This window comes from Physella acuta, unplaced genomic scaffold (assembly GCF_028476545.2).
Source record: "Physella acuta isolate Inbredline_101_S28 unplaced genomic scaffold, ASM2847654v3 ptg001277l, whole genome shotgun sequence".
NCBI lineage: Eukaryota > Metazoa > Mollusca > Gastropoda > Physidae > Physella > Physella acuta.
The window spans coordinates 257501-272243 of record NW_026732792.1 but is presented as its reverse complement, the minus strand read 5'-3'; the positions used below and the strand labels follow the sequence as shown (position 1 = coordinate 272243).

At 33.1% G+C, this 14743-nt stretch overlaps 1 protein-coding gene across 1 annotated transcript; it reads left to right on the top strand.

Moving 5' to 3' along the window:
- The first annotated feature begins 529 nt into the window (after positions 1–529).
- LOC131957897 (elongation factor 1-beta-like) lies at positions 530–1231 on the top strand. Its single transcript, XM_059322730.1, has one exon. It carries the CDS (start codon positions 538–540, stop codon positions 1201–1203), a length of 666 nt encoding a protein of 221 aa, XP_059178713.1. The 5' UTR covers positions 530–537; the 3' UTR covers positions 1204–1231.
- The last annotated feature ends 13512 nt before the right edge of the window (positions 1232–14743 follow it).

Below are 14743 nucleotides of genomic sequence, written 5' to 3'. Positions count from 1 at the left end.
TAAAACAAAAATATTTTTATAAGTCTTATAAAAAGGATTGTTAAGCCTTTATTTTGTTATTTTAAATTATTATCAGGCTCATGTTGTAATTGCTAACAGTTAGCAAAATTAAATAGTTGACTTCAGTGGCGTAGCGAGGTCGGGTGTTACCCGGCGCGGCACTTAATGGTGTCACCCCCCCCCCCCCCCCAGAGGCATAGAGAACCTTCCCAGGGACAAACTTTCAAATTTTCGATTTGCGCCCCCCCTCGAGTTTTCGATTTGCACCCCCCCCCCTCAAACTTTCGATTTGCACCCCCCCCCCCCTCAAACTTTCGATTTGCACCCCCCTCGAGTTTTTCTCTATATATTTTGCTATTTTTGCCTTGGTGTCACCCCCCTGAATGGTGTCACCCGGTGCGGTCCGCACCCCCCGCCCCCCCCCCTCGCTACGCCCCTGGTTGACTTGTACACATGATGAGAAAGTTCGATTTTAACAATTGACATTATTCATAGTCTGTGAACACAACACTTTTTTTTAAATTAAACAACTTTAAAATGGGTTTTGGAGATCTTAAATCACAGTCTGGTGTTCAAGCACTTAATGAATTTCTTGCGGAACGCAGTTACATTGAAGGCTTTGTTCCTTCACAAGCAGACATTGCTGTTTATGATGCATTAAGCAAGGCCCCAGAAGCAAGTCTACCACATGCCCTTCGTTGGTACAATCATATTACATCATATCAGAGCCAGAAAGACAGTTTGCCAGGTGTAAAGAAACCAGTAGACTCCTATGGTCCAGCTAGAGCTGCCCCTGCCAAAGTAGCTGCTCCCGCACCTGATGATGATGACGACGATGATGACCTTTTTGGCTCTGATGATGAAGAAACTAAAGCTTTAAAAGCTAAGCGTCTTGAAGAATATGAAGCCAAAAAAGCTAAAAAACCAGTACTGATTGCAAAAAGTAACATTATTTTAGACGTAAAGCCTTGGGATGATACAACAGATATGAATGAAATAGAAAAATGTGTGCGTTCAATTGAGACTGATGGCTTGCTATGGGGAGCCTCTAAGTTTGTCCCCGTGGGTTATGGTATCAGGAAACTACAGATCAGCTGTGTAGTTGAGGATGACAAGGTCAGCACAGACTTCTTAGAAGAAGAGATTACCAAATTTGAGGAACTTGTCCAGTCTGTTGATATTTTTGCATTTAACAAAGTTTAAACTTTAACTATTTAAATAAACAATACAGATAATTAAAAAAAAATAATATTATAAAACAAAATAATTGAAAATAGTACACACTCTAGGTCCTAGACAGTGGGTCGTCAGAACAGGTATACTACAGGGGTCGGCAACCTTTTGAAGCGGAAGAGCCAAAAGTTACAATTTTCAAAATTTCCCTGGTTTTAAAGAGCCACTAACATTTTTTTTTATTTCAAATATTTTTTTTATGAAGATTATTAGTATTCGTTCAAGGAGCTGGAGAGCCGCATCTTGATATCAAAAGAGCCGCTTGCGACCCGTGGTATACTCCCCTCCGAACATATATATATATATATCTATAAATATATATATATATATATATATATATATATATATAGAGGCCTATATACATATATACTTATATTTTTGTAATGCTATACTTGTTTGAGAAAAATATTTTTTAAAATAGTTATCGGTCAAACCGCAATGTTCTTTACTACACGTTGAACGATTTTAGTGAAAATGCAAAGAAATAACTAAATAGTAAACTATCCACTCACATTGAGTATAACATAGGCTGCCAATACCAATTAGAAAAATTAGAAATAAATCTAGAACACTCAAATTAAAAACGAAGAAGAAGAAGAAAATACAAAAATTAAAATTAAAATAATTGGCATTTTATCTTAAATTAATGAAGCAAACTTACAATATCTAATTTACAGTTATTGTTTTACTTGTGTCACTCCCCCCTCCCACCACACGCTACCTCTACGCTGGGGGCATTTGCGTAATGACATGTTCGATGAGCAATTTAGAATTGATATTTTAATTAGCCGCCACGCTCCACCATCAACTGATTTGTTGATTTGCAATTTTTTTTCAATGTGATGTCAGGACCAACCACTTTGATGGGTGATGTATTTTGTTCTGACCATTACATTCTTCTGTGAAAGTTGCATTTGGTGTCGACCGCCCCCCCCCCCCACTACAATTTAACAAGTGGCATCATTTTCTGCAAAAAAGTATATTACTCGTCTTATTATTTAAAGTGAAAAAAAAACAATTTTCATAGTAACTTATTAAATGTGGTGTCACCCCACACCGGTCGTTTGTTGAGGTATGTTTGTCATCAGGGTTGTTTAGACGTGTAAGCCTTCCTGCTTGCAGTGTTTCTTCCAGACTTTTTTCTCCGGGGGGGCACTTGAAATCTTCGGGGGGGGGGGGGGGGCGGACACTGTTAAAAGTATATATTTTCTATATAAATTATATAAATTTCATTTCGTTCGGGGGGGCGGTAAAAAATTTTCGGGGGGGGGGGGGGCAAAGCCCCCCCGAAGAGATGCCTGGAAGAAACTCTGCCTGCTTGCCATTCTTCAATTTTCTTTCCTTTGAGGTCAGGGTAACCCCAGCTCTGAGAGTGGCTGTTCATGTCTCCCACAACCAGGCAATCTTCATTGTCTGGCAGAGAGATGCGGTCCAGTTCCATGTCCTTAGCAGGAAGATATTTAGATTACCTTCTGTGAGTATCAGCTAGGTATTAATTATCTCAAATGCCATTGAGCTAAGTATAATGCTATCTATGGGACGGAGTGGTCTAGCGGTAGAGTTCTGGACTGCTAACCCGTAAGTCTCGAGTTCCAAACCTGGTTCAAGTCAGTAGATCATCACTGAGTCCACCAAACTCTGATGTGTACCTAACTCACGTTAGAGAAAGTAAAGGCGGCTAGGTGCAATTGATTTATTAATTCATCAGAATTATTTTCAACGAGCCGGCCCGCGGCATAACATACGCCGCTATTTAGTTGTTTCTAATTTTCAATAATTCATAATTTGTGAATTCGACAGTACCAACGCTGACACTGAAAATATTTCTTTAAAACACTATAAGTAGCTCGTTAAGGACCATAACCCCCCCCCCCCCTTCCTTCCCTACCCCCCCCCCCTCCTCCCCCCCCCCTACGTTTAAAATCGTTGGCTCTGCTTGTAAACATTTAGAGTGAACACAGCTCACTAAAACCATGTAGGGGTGGGGAGGTAGGGAGAGCGTTTGCAGCTTGTTTTCTAACGGCTCGAAGAAGAGAATTATATATATAGATTCTTTAATTTAAAATATTCAAGAAAGACAACTCATAACCACAATCCAAAATATCGTTAAGTAAGTTAATAAATTTATTAATAATTAAATAAAAGGCAAACTAGTGTTTGTTTTATGTTCATTACAATAATTAAAATGTGTCTATACAAAGGTTTCAGTGTTAATAATTTTTTTTAATTTTTATTTATATTGTAACTTTAAAAAAAACCCACCTAGCTTATTTTAAAACTTAATTCATAAAAATTAAAATGTTAAAATATTGTTTGAATTGAGATAATTTTCATTTATCATTTTGACCCAAAATCGATCCTGTGTTGGTATTCCATATCTCGGATCTTTCACGCCCAGCCTCTTTAATCTCATGCCACAATGATTGCAAAATGAGGGCCTGTGTATGGCTGATTATATACCTTAATACAAGTGTATTGCCCATAAAATAACTTAATCGAAGTGTTGTGCCCATTACATAACGTAATAGAAGAGTATGTCCAAACATTTAACTTAACAGTAATGTATGGCTGATCATATACCTTATTATAAGGGTATAAGGGTGGTGTTAGTAATGGTGTTTAAAATGACTTTGGTAATAATGTTGGTTATGGTGTTGAAAACGGCGTTGGAAAGGAAAAAGCCAAAAAATTCAAATAATTCTCCGCCAAAATAAATGAAGCCGGTCCCCAAAAACGAAGTCCACGAATCACTAATTTATTCTTTAATTCAAATAAAATCCAAATTCTTCAATGTGTTTTCTTATTATTTGTTTTATATGGGTCGTCCTTTAAAAAACATCACACTTTTTTGGAGGATTCTAAAATCCACTCATATCCACCGCCACACCTCGTCACAAAAACCCAAACCCCTCCTAAAATTACGTCACACCCCAGCATACCCTCCCTCAAAATTGCTATTTAATATTTTTTAAAAACATCGAAACAGTGCCTAGAAGTGTGACGTATTTTATGGATGACTCCAACATTTTGTAGTCTATGAGTGGCTGCTGTTGATGTCAAGATTTTGATGAAAGTTATGGTCAAGCAAAGTGGTCGGAGTGGTCTAGCGGTAGAGACTGCTAGCCCGTAAGTCTCGAGTTCCAAGCCGGGTTCAAGTCAGAAGACCGTCCCTGAGTCCACTAAACTCTGATGGGTACCTAACTCACGTTAGAGAAAGTAAAGGCGGCTGGGCATAATGCTGACCACACAATCCCTTCATATGCCGAGGTCATAGAAACAAGTGAACTCTACTTCACTTGCCCCATAGACCGTCAGGTTTCAAAAGGGAACTTACGGTCAAGCAAAAGATGAAAGAATATTCATTTATCAGAATAAAAAACATTTGAACATTTTCTAATTTGATTGTTAGAAACCTGAAGGTCTCTGTTACAATGAATCAACCTACAGTAGTTGATTGGCCAGTCGGGGGATTAAGTTTAAACGGGACCCTTAATCTGACCCCGGCATTGGCATGTTTTTATATTTTATGACACTTTTTTCTGTGCCTAAAATCCTAATGTACGTATACACAGTTACCCTATATTGCACTATGAATACTGTATTTAAATGAAGAAAAATTCGGTAACTAAAAATACAATATTATAAATAAATACGGTTCTTTAAATTGTTATTATAAATATGTAATAAAATTATTACATGTAATAAATGTATTTAGGCTATATAGTAATTGAAAATAATGATCCCCACAAATCATCGAATCTAACAAACACATGATAAGCAACGAATCTAACATGTTGGATATCGAATCTAACAACAAGATCGATACTACTGTAACGGCGTTAAATTAATCACTGCAAAGATTGCATACCTTGATAGCGAACTTGTTTTTTTGTTTTGAATATTGACAGTTTTGTTGATATAAACTCGGTTCAGGTTTATCTCTTTGTTAATGTTAGATTACTTTGAAAAGCTAATATGAGCGTTAAGCAATAAAATATTATTAGTTATTCAGTAATATGTTTATTTTCAGCATCAAATGTTCTCTACAAAGAGTTATAACGGTACTATAGAGAAGACAAGGAAGTGCCTGTATTCGAACGCCTCTAAAACAGCATCAAACTAGCAATGTTATTTTATTCATGAAAGATGTAAAGTTTGATTTAAACGCATAGCCATATATATGACTATCAAATACAAACTAAGATACATTTTTCACAAATTAGCCTTTATATTCATAGTAACATTTGTATATGGAAAATGTAGGCGTATATCTTGCTCATTTAAATTTCAAATGAATTATATACGAATCAAGAAAATGTATATTATTAATTCGCCTTTGGTAATTTCCATTTATAAATTTAAATTAACCAAGAAGGATAACCTATAAATTTGCTCTCAAAAATGGTTAAATGTACAAAGAAATTCATAAATAATTGCAAAAGATACGGAACATTGTTTACAGTGTAAACTAAAACAAAATTATTTTTAATTCTTATACAAATGTTGTTTAACTTTTGTAATTTTAATTTTTGATTATTATCAGGGTCAAATTTTAATTGCTAACAGCTAGCTGAATTAAATAATTGAATTGTAGAGATGATGAGAAAGTTCAGTTTAACTAATTCTCCGTCATTGTTGTCTTCTGTTGCTTTAATTTAGGCCTACTTAAAAAGAAAATAATTGAAAATAGTACATACTCTAAGTCCTTGGCTTTAGCGTCACCTGGTCGGGTGTACCCCCACTCCGACTAGAAAAATTAATTGAAGATGTCATGTTATCTGAAATTACTGAAGCAAACTTACACCATCTAATTTACAATTATTGTTTTACTGAGGTCACCCTCCCACCCCCCCCCCCACACACACACACGCACACGCACCTCTACGCACAGAAATACAAAATAATGGGAGTGGGCTAATGGGCGGGAAAATACAACTACAACATGCTTGTTATAGTAACGGACAAACTAAAGTTATATGGCATAGCATATACAGACAACCCGGCGACAGAAAACAAAGACACATGGACAAATCTGACGGACAAAATTAATCACACAATAACCAAATACAAAAATTGTAATACAACAATATTCACTAGGGCAGCTCTAGTCAACAGATACGTCATTCCCAAAATAATCTACATCGCAACAAACAGCACAATACCCAACACATTTATCAAGGAAACAAACAAAAACATTAGGGATTTTATTTTCAAAGGTACAATTAGGAACATTAACCACCAAACACTAATACAGAATAAATTAAACGGAGGCATAGGTTTGCACGACATCAACACAAAAATTAACGCCTTTAGAATCAAACACCTAGATAGAATCAGAATAGAACCGCACTATCAACCTTTATCACAATATTACATAGGTCACAGAATAAACACGATTCTAAAGACAAACAATATGACACCACACTATGGGGGGGGGGGGGGGGGGTAGATATAGGCAGTTTTTAAAAAGAGGTTTTAAAACTATTTAAGATAAATAAAAACATAATAGGGGAGAAAACAAAGAAACTCTATAATACTTTAGTAGAGCGACAACTACAACCCCTACAAAATAGAATTAAATGAGGAAAATAATTTAATACAGAAGACATTAGCGACACCTTCAAAAACTTACACAACAGAAATAACACACAGAAAGAAAAAGAAATAGGATACAGGCTCATCTACAACACTACACCCATTTCCAGAAACACCAAAGCAAACACGAATACTAAAATAACTTGTCAAATATGTAAACAACATATACAAGAAACAGAAAAAAAACATATCTATCTAGAATGCAAACACTACTAAAAGCAAGACAAACCTTAGGAACAATATTAGAAGCCTCCAACACAGACACTTTAAACAAAGCAATTACCCTAAACTATATAAAGAAATCCAAAAACAAAACAGATAATGACAACAAAATTACTGCTACAGCTATTTTTAGGCAGACAGTATGGACTAAGAGAAACAAATGTAAATTTGAATCAAAGACGTACAGCCACATGGACATAGATGCCATATTCAGAGCAGTAGTTACCAAAAGACTGGGTAACATAGTTATGATCTAAGTCTCTGCCCCCTTTTTACACTAATCTCATTCCTTCAATGTTTAGGTTTGAGTCGGGAAGACTGGAAAAGGAATGTCTAGAACCTTTCATTGAATGTGTTTATAGTTTCTATTTTCTTTTTAACTCTGGATTTTCTTGCCTCTTGTTTGTATGCATATTCGGTATTTTCTCTGACACAGGGAAACCCACATGAGCCATACATGGTTTTCATTCTTTCTCCATTTGTAGGGGAAGTAATCAAGTTTATAGTAAGGTATTTAAGTTGGATGCAGTTATTTACCTTTATTCTCATTTTACTCCAAACTAACAATACTAATTTTAACCCTAACCACTATATTTTCAGCAATTACGATCTCTTATCATTGACAATAAATTGCAACGTGTCTTCTTTCCATACTAAACTTATTTCCTATGATTAACATGTTTCTGATATTTTAATTAAGTTTTATCTAATTTATTTCATGTGATATCCCGGTAAATGCTATTAAAGCATAGAAGCGGGTTTTCGGAAAGGGAAATAATCAAATAAATACTGTAGCTTTTAGGGAAACTGAGTTATATACCTTTTTTCAATTGCACCAAAATATCTAAATTACTTTTAATTCAAAACCATCCTATTTATAATATTGCGAATTATGATCATTTCTGACAATTTCTAGGGTCTTCTTTCCCTTCTAAGTTTACTTTGGTTTTTGTCATAAATGCTGTAATAATGTTAACTATTATTACTTTTATCTATTATCTGGATGAATGCATAAATAAAACGAGTAGGGGAGGTAACCAAATTATTACTACAGCCGTTAAGAAGATAGAGTTATATACCTTTTAATTTACCTTGATATCACATATTTACTACTAAAACTGTAAAATGCTTTATATTTTATTAATTTCATGACTCGTACTTTAAATACAAGCTTAATTAACGGTTCAATTTGTTTTGAATTTATACATTTTCAAAATTATGAATTCTGTTAACAACCAAAATAATTAAAAACAATAAACAAAAAAATCATAAAATAAAACGAAGACTGTCTGCAGATGATAGGCACAAATGGAAAGTGTGAATGCTTATAATTACTAAATGTATATAATATATTGTGTTTCATATACTTTCATGTACATATTTTGTATAAATAACAGTATCTTTTCCCACTTCAGGAAACCCACACCAGCGTCTGAAGCCAAATTTTGGTGTTTATGAAAAATACTATAACCTACCATTTCTATTATTGAATTCAAATCTCATTTGATGTATAACTATTACCTTTCAGAACCAGCAAAGATTTCATGTTCCTGGAAACTAACTCCCCCTCTCCTTCCAAAATTTCTACGATTTTATTTCTGTATATAATATGTAAATATCAGAATGAATGATTAAGGATGAAAATTTCAGAATAGTTAAAATTGTAAATCTGCGACAGTCTTCAAAAGTCGAATGATGAAAGTAGAAAACAAAATCAGCCAGTGCCACCACACATTGGCTGGGCAAGCTGAAAATGCAAATCTACAAAACTGAGACTTTAAAAAAAAAAATTAAAAATGTTTCCTAATACAGTACTATAAATACAGTAATTTAAATATGACACTATGTATAATATAATAAAGTGTCGTAAATACAGTATTATAGATACTTTACCCCTTATATTCATAGATACGTTAGTATATGGAAAATGAAGCTTTTATCTTGCTCTTTTAAATTTCATGTGAATTAATTTAATTAAATCCGAACCAAGAACTTTTTTTAAAATTAATTCGCTATCGCTAATTTCCACTTATAAATTTAAATTAACCAAGAAGAATAACCTACAAGTTTGCTCCCAAATAGGCTAAATGTTCAAAGAAATTCATAAATAATTTTAAAAAATGCAAAACATTGTTTACAGTGTAGATCAAAACTAGAAAAAAAATTAATATCTTACAAAAAAAAAAGATCGCTTAGCCTTTGTTTTGTAATTTTAAATTATTATCAGGCTCAAATTTTAATTGCAAACAGCTAGCTGAATTAAAGAATTGACTTGTAGATATGATGAGAAAGTTCAGTTTAAACAATGGTCTGTAGGCATGCATGTTGTTTTAATTTTATAATGACTAATTACTTAATTTTTTAAAATTTATCTAGGGCTGGGGTCGGCAACCTGCGGCTCGCGAGCCGCATGCGGCTCTTTTGATATCAAGATGCGGCTCTCCAGCTCCTTGAACAAATACTAATAATCTTAATAAAAAAATAAAATATTTGAAATAAAACAAATGTTAGTGGCTCTTTAAAACCAGGGAAATTTTGAAAATTGTAACTTTTGGCTCTTCCGCTTCAAAAGGTTGCCGACCCCTGATCTATAGGGTCATCATATTTACTTTCTCGTATACTTAAAATTTGTATCATAAAAAAAGAAAAAAAAATATTTATAAAAGAAAATTATTGAAAATAGGTCTAGGTCTAGGCCACGGGTCGGCAATACTTTGAGGTGTAAGTGCCAAAAGTTACAATTTACAAAATTTCCCAGTTTTTAAAGAGCCACTAATAATTGTTCTTCAATATTAAGGTATTTGATTAGGATTAGCTAAATAATTTTTTTCATGAGTTTAAGTACACTGTAAAAAATTTCACCGTGAAATCACGGTAAATTACTGGCAGCTCAGTTGCCAGTAACTTACCATAAAAATACGGTACCTTACCGTGATTTAAAAAACGGTAACGCGTTTTTTACCGTTTTTAATCAGTATTTTACCGTGAAATCAGGATATGGTAAAAAAATTTACCGTTTAATTTACAACAATTTACCGTTTTTATACTGTTATTTACCTTAAGATCACAATATGGTAACAAATTTTACCGTTTTATTTACAGTAGCTTACCTTAAATTTAAGGGTATTTAGCAGACATTAAGAAAGGTTACCGTGAAACCGAATAAGTTCAGTTTATTTATGGTATCTTACCTAAATTTTACAATAATAGACTGTAACGAAAATTTGTTACCGTCTTATAATATACAACACATGACATTCAAACGAGTTTTTTAAATACCGTTAATCCAAAACGGTACAAGTTTTTACAATTGAAGCCTATTTTCAGCAAGACTCTGTTAAATTACTATTATTTGTAAAGACACTTTCTAGCATGAAAATGTACAGATTTATAAAAATAAGTCTCATTAAATGAATTTATTTTAAATTATGCTATTAATATATCAACATTTAGTAAAGACAACAAGCCAATGGTTCATTCACCTATTGTAGAAACAACTAATAAACACAGCAAGACAATATAAAATATAAAAAAGAACCAAGTAAGAGATGTATGAACAAAACCATTTTTTAATATCAATAGATCTAAAGCAATAATAATAATAATATGTCATAAAATGGTGCAAATAGTTGACTTAGCTTAGGAACTAGCAACAAAATCAGTTAACTTCAAATGAAAAACATAAAAAAGTGGAGTAAGGTATGTGGAACAAGTCCTAAAAAATAACCTCATCATCAATATTCTACAGAAGTTATGCAATACTTGGTAATATATAATTAACCAATGCCATTGACGAAAAAGTTATATAAATTTTGTTACAACATTTGGGAAATAAGAAAAGTCTATAAAACTTTTAAAAAAAGAGAAAGCGATCAATTTACTCATAATATAACAAATAAGACATGAACATTTTTTAAAAGTGACAGATCAAATCTAAAAAAGGCCCTACTTTATTAAATAAAAAAAGCAAGTAAAGTTACTTTTCATTCAGAAATAAATAAATGTCAAATAAAGTTATATCTGTATTAAAAAAACTTGCAGTTACTTATTCAATTTTAAAAAATCATTAAAGACAGATAAAAAACCCACCAAGTTCTTACATATTTACTAATAAATGAAAGAAATCAACAGCTCTAAATCAATGCATCTTTAAAGAAACTGACTTGATTATAAACTTTCTTTTTAAACATGTAATTTTATATATATATATATATCATTAGTTTGAACTCCTGCTAAGAGTAAAACAATACACATTATATTTGTCAGTATTTAAAAATTAACCAGAAAGAAAGTAGTACCCTTCAATAAAATGCACAAACATCATGTTACAGACAATAATTACCTAATGCCTATGATGAGATTTTTTAATTTTTGTTACAAAATAAGAATAATAGGGCAAACATTTATACAACTGAGAACTTATTAGAGGAATAATTAATTTACTCATAATATAGGCATATATCATAAACAAGACACACAAAATTTGATAGATCATATTTAAAATACTTATTTCAAAAGTTAGCAAAGAAAGTTTCTTTTAAATCAAAAATGTCAAATAAGTTATATCAGTGTTTGTCAATTAGTACAAAAAAGTAAACATATTTACACAAAAAACGGTACTCTTCAATCATAATGATAATAGACCATTAATTCCAAACAATGAATCTAAAGTCCCCACTCAAAATCTGTTACCATCTTTATTAAAGTGTGTACACTGGGAGAAACGGCACTTTTTCTGAAGACTGTTTTTCTGAAGACTCTTGATTTAAGCTGGTGGACAAGTGAATAGTAACCACTGCCTCGTGGAACATCTGCATCACCCATGTCGCAGAAGGACTCTGGGTGCATCCTCACAATGTTACTTGACACCTCACTTATTTGTGTGCGAGTGGGGTTAAGAAATCCACTGGACACTATCCTCTCAGCCACAATCCTAATGAATTCTCGCTGCTGTTGTGGAGATGGCCTTTTCCTTTCCTTTATCACCTGAGGGCATTTCGAACACGTAATCCCATTCTCGAAAATGTGTCACAACTTCACGTGGCTGCCTATCACTCGAGGTCGAAGCAGGAGGTGTAGTTGGGTGCACTGCATGTGGCACTGCAGATTGTATGGCTGCAAAGGGAACAGGAGCTGTGAATGTAAATAATATTTATCAGTTAGTAGTAAATAAATTCACACATGGATGAACAGAATAGGGATAATATATGACACACAGTCTTATGAAACCCACATATCTCTATTCCTAGTATAGAAGTTTAGACTTTCTTTGAAGAAATAAAAAGATGAGCTACGCCAAAGTTGGCCTAAAATGTTATAGAGTTTACTATAATCTGACACTTGAAATTAAGACCACCAAATTGTTGTTTTTTATAACACTCAGCTATAGTTGCGTGGCTTTATAATTTTTTTTTAATTTAACAAAATACTATTAGTTTGGTTTACACTGTGTCCATGAGGCTTATTGCTGTGGCTTACATCTAGATCTAGTACTTTTTTTTCATTTGATAAATATACAATAAACTTATTTATAAAGTAAGTGATCTAAAATTGAATTAATTACTGAGTAAGAAATGTAAATCTATTTTTCATAGAAAAATAATAAGGGCATATGAAAAGACCAGGACTATCCAATAGTTTAAAAATGAAAGTATAAAAAAGATAATCCATGTCACAGACTGTATTATTATGTATCCTTATTATATTGTGTTTTGCATGAATGAAGAGTACCTGGCTAGCGGAAGGACTGTCTGAGCGATCGTCATGTGTTTTTTCATGCTTTTGGGTGAGATCGCTCATTGACGTAAGGGGAGAGAAAGTTGTGAATAAAAGGGAGAGCAAAAGGTGAACGGGTGTTGTGTGCTAGGACTTGGGACTGGAACGATGGCAGTGAATGTAAGATGTCTCCATGACTTGGAGTCGTGATTATTATTCGTACCTATATCAGTTGATCTTCAAATATGGATGTACCACGGATTTATCTGTACATAGTGTAAATAAAGTTGTCATTTGAAGTTGCCACTGTTGCTCGTGTTCCTGTATGAAAGCTAACCCACAACAACAAAGAATCCATGTTGTTACAATCCACAGAAAAAAATTATCTTAAGTAATAACAAGAAAGGAAAATAACATTAAAGTGTATGTAAGAACAATAGCTAAAAAAAAGAAAAATGCAGAGGAATCAATAATGACAAAAAACCCTAAAAATATTTTATCGTTGTTATAACACCTAGGCAGGACAAACGTTGGTAATCTAAATTATTCATCAATTTATTTCCCAAAATAATTTGAACATTTAAACATTAAATAAAGATTGGGAAGGCCCAAATAAAGGAAATGCATTTGAATGTTTGTCCAGTTAACTTTATTAAATTTATATTAAAATCATTGTGATAATCTTTTAATTATAAATAAATAAGAAAATGCATTACCTTCAGTCGTTTGCCAGAAGCTGATTAGTTTCCGGGCCTGGATGATTTTCAGCACAGGTGTCAAGTAGGCCGTTCGATTCACAGCTTCAGGGTTTGTTGTTTTGAAGCCATCTCACGGCTCATGCGCTTACCAAAAATGGCGACCAGTTTCGCTTTCACTAATGGGTAGAGGGATAAAACTAATGATTACGAAGCCATCGTTAATTTTAGAAATCGGAACTATCCGTTTCTATTTAAGTCTATTAATTAAGAATTGTCGGATCTACTTTTGGCCTAATTTCTTTGTTTGTCTCGCAAGCGGCGCCTTAGTGAAAGTAGCTCTATATAATTCTCATCTTTCGAATCAAATAACTCTAAAATACCCCGTGTATAATAAACCAAACTATGTGTATATGAAACTTGAAAGTATCAATTTTACACACATTACAATTAACTGGTAATAACTTATGGTCGGAATGAGATGTGGTCCGTTCAAGTAATAATGCCATTTTATTATAATCTTTTTTGGTGAACACGAGGCGCGGGAAAATGTGTGCCGCGCAAGAATCCAATCATTTGGCTAGGTTTATGACTGTTTTTTTATGTCACACCTAAAAATAGAATGTTTACGCTTTCTTCATTGATGATCGTTTTTATTATTTTTTTAAACTGAAAGTATGAATTATTAGTTAGATTTTAGGTTTTGTAGCTTGGTATACTTACCCTTTATCAATTTTAAAAGCATAGCATGCTGATTGTGAACAAATAGTCATAAGACACAGAAATAAAAAGTTACATGCGATGTGCCACACCTGGGTCACACCCCCTCAAGAAAACACATGTTTATTAAGCTGTTTATCTCACTTTACAACAGTAATTAAAATTAATTGTCAAATTTTTATTACTTATTGGGTAATATTAAGCACATGTTTACTAATAGTTAAAAAGAAACATAAGTAAATTCTGTTTTAATGAAGGTCACGGGTCAAGTTTTTTTTTCCTTCTTTCAAGTTCAGTGGAGGGTGCCACAGGCTGACCTGACTTTGGAATTTTTTTCAGTAATAATGACTTTGCACAGAAAGTTAAAATATGCTAAATTAGCTTAGTTTACTAGTATTCTAGCTATTATTAATACATTTTTAATAAAAAAAATCATTCTGTAATTCTCATCAAAAAGCCTATGTCAAGTCACCCTCTTTCACAAGAATCAGGTCAGCCAAACATGTAACTCCAATTTGTGTCAAGAGATCTTTAATCTTTGTAAGGGTATCCTCATCAGTTAA

What these genes read in the sequence shown, in the direction of transcription:
- LOC131957897 (XM_059322730.1), top strand. Translation starts at nt 538, where the DNA reads ATGGGTTTTGGAGATCTTAAATCACAGTCTGGTGTTCAAGCACTTAAT.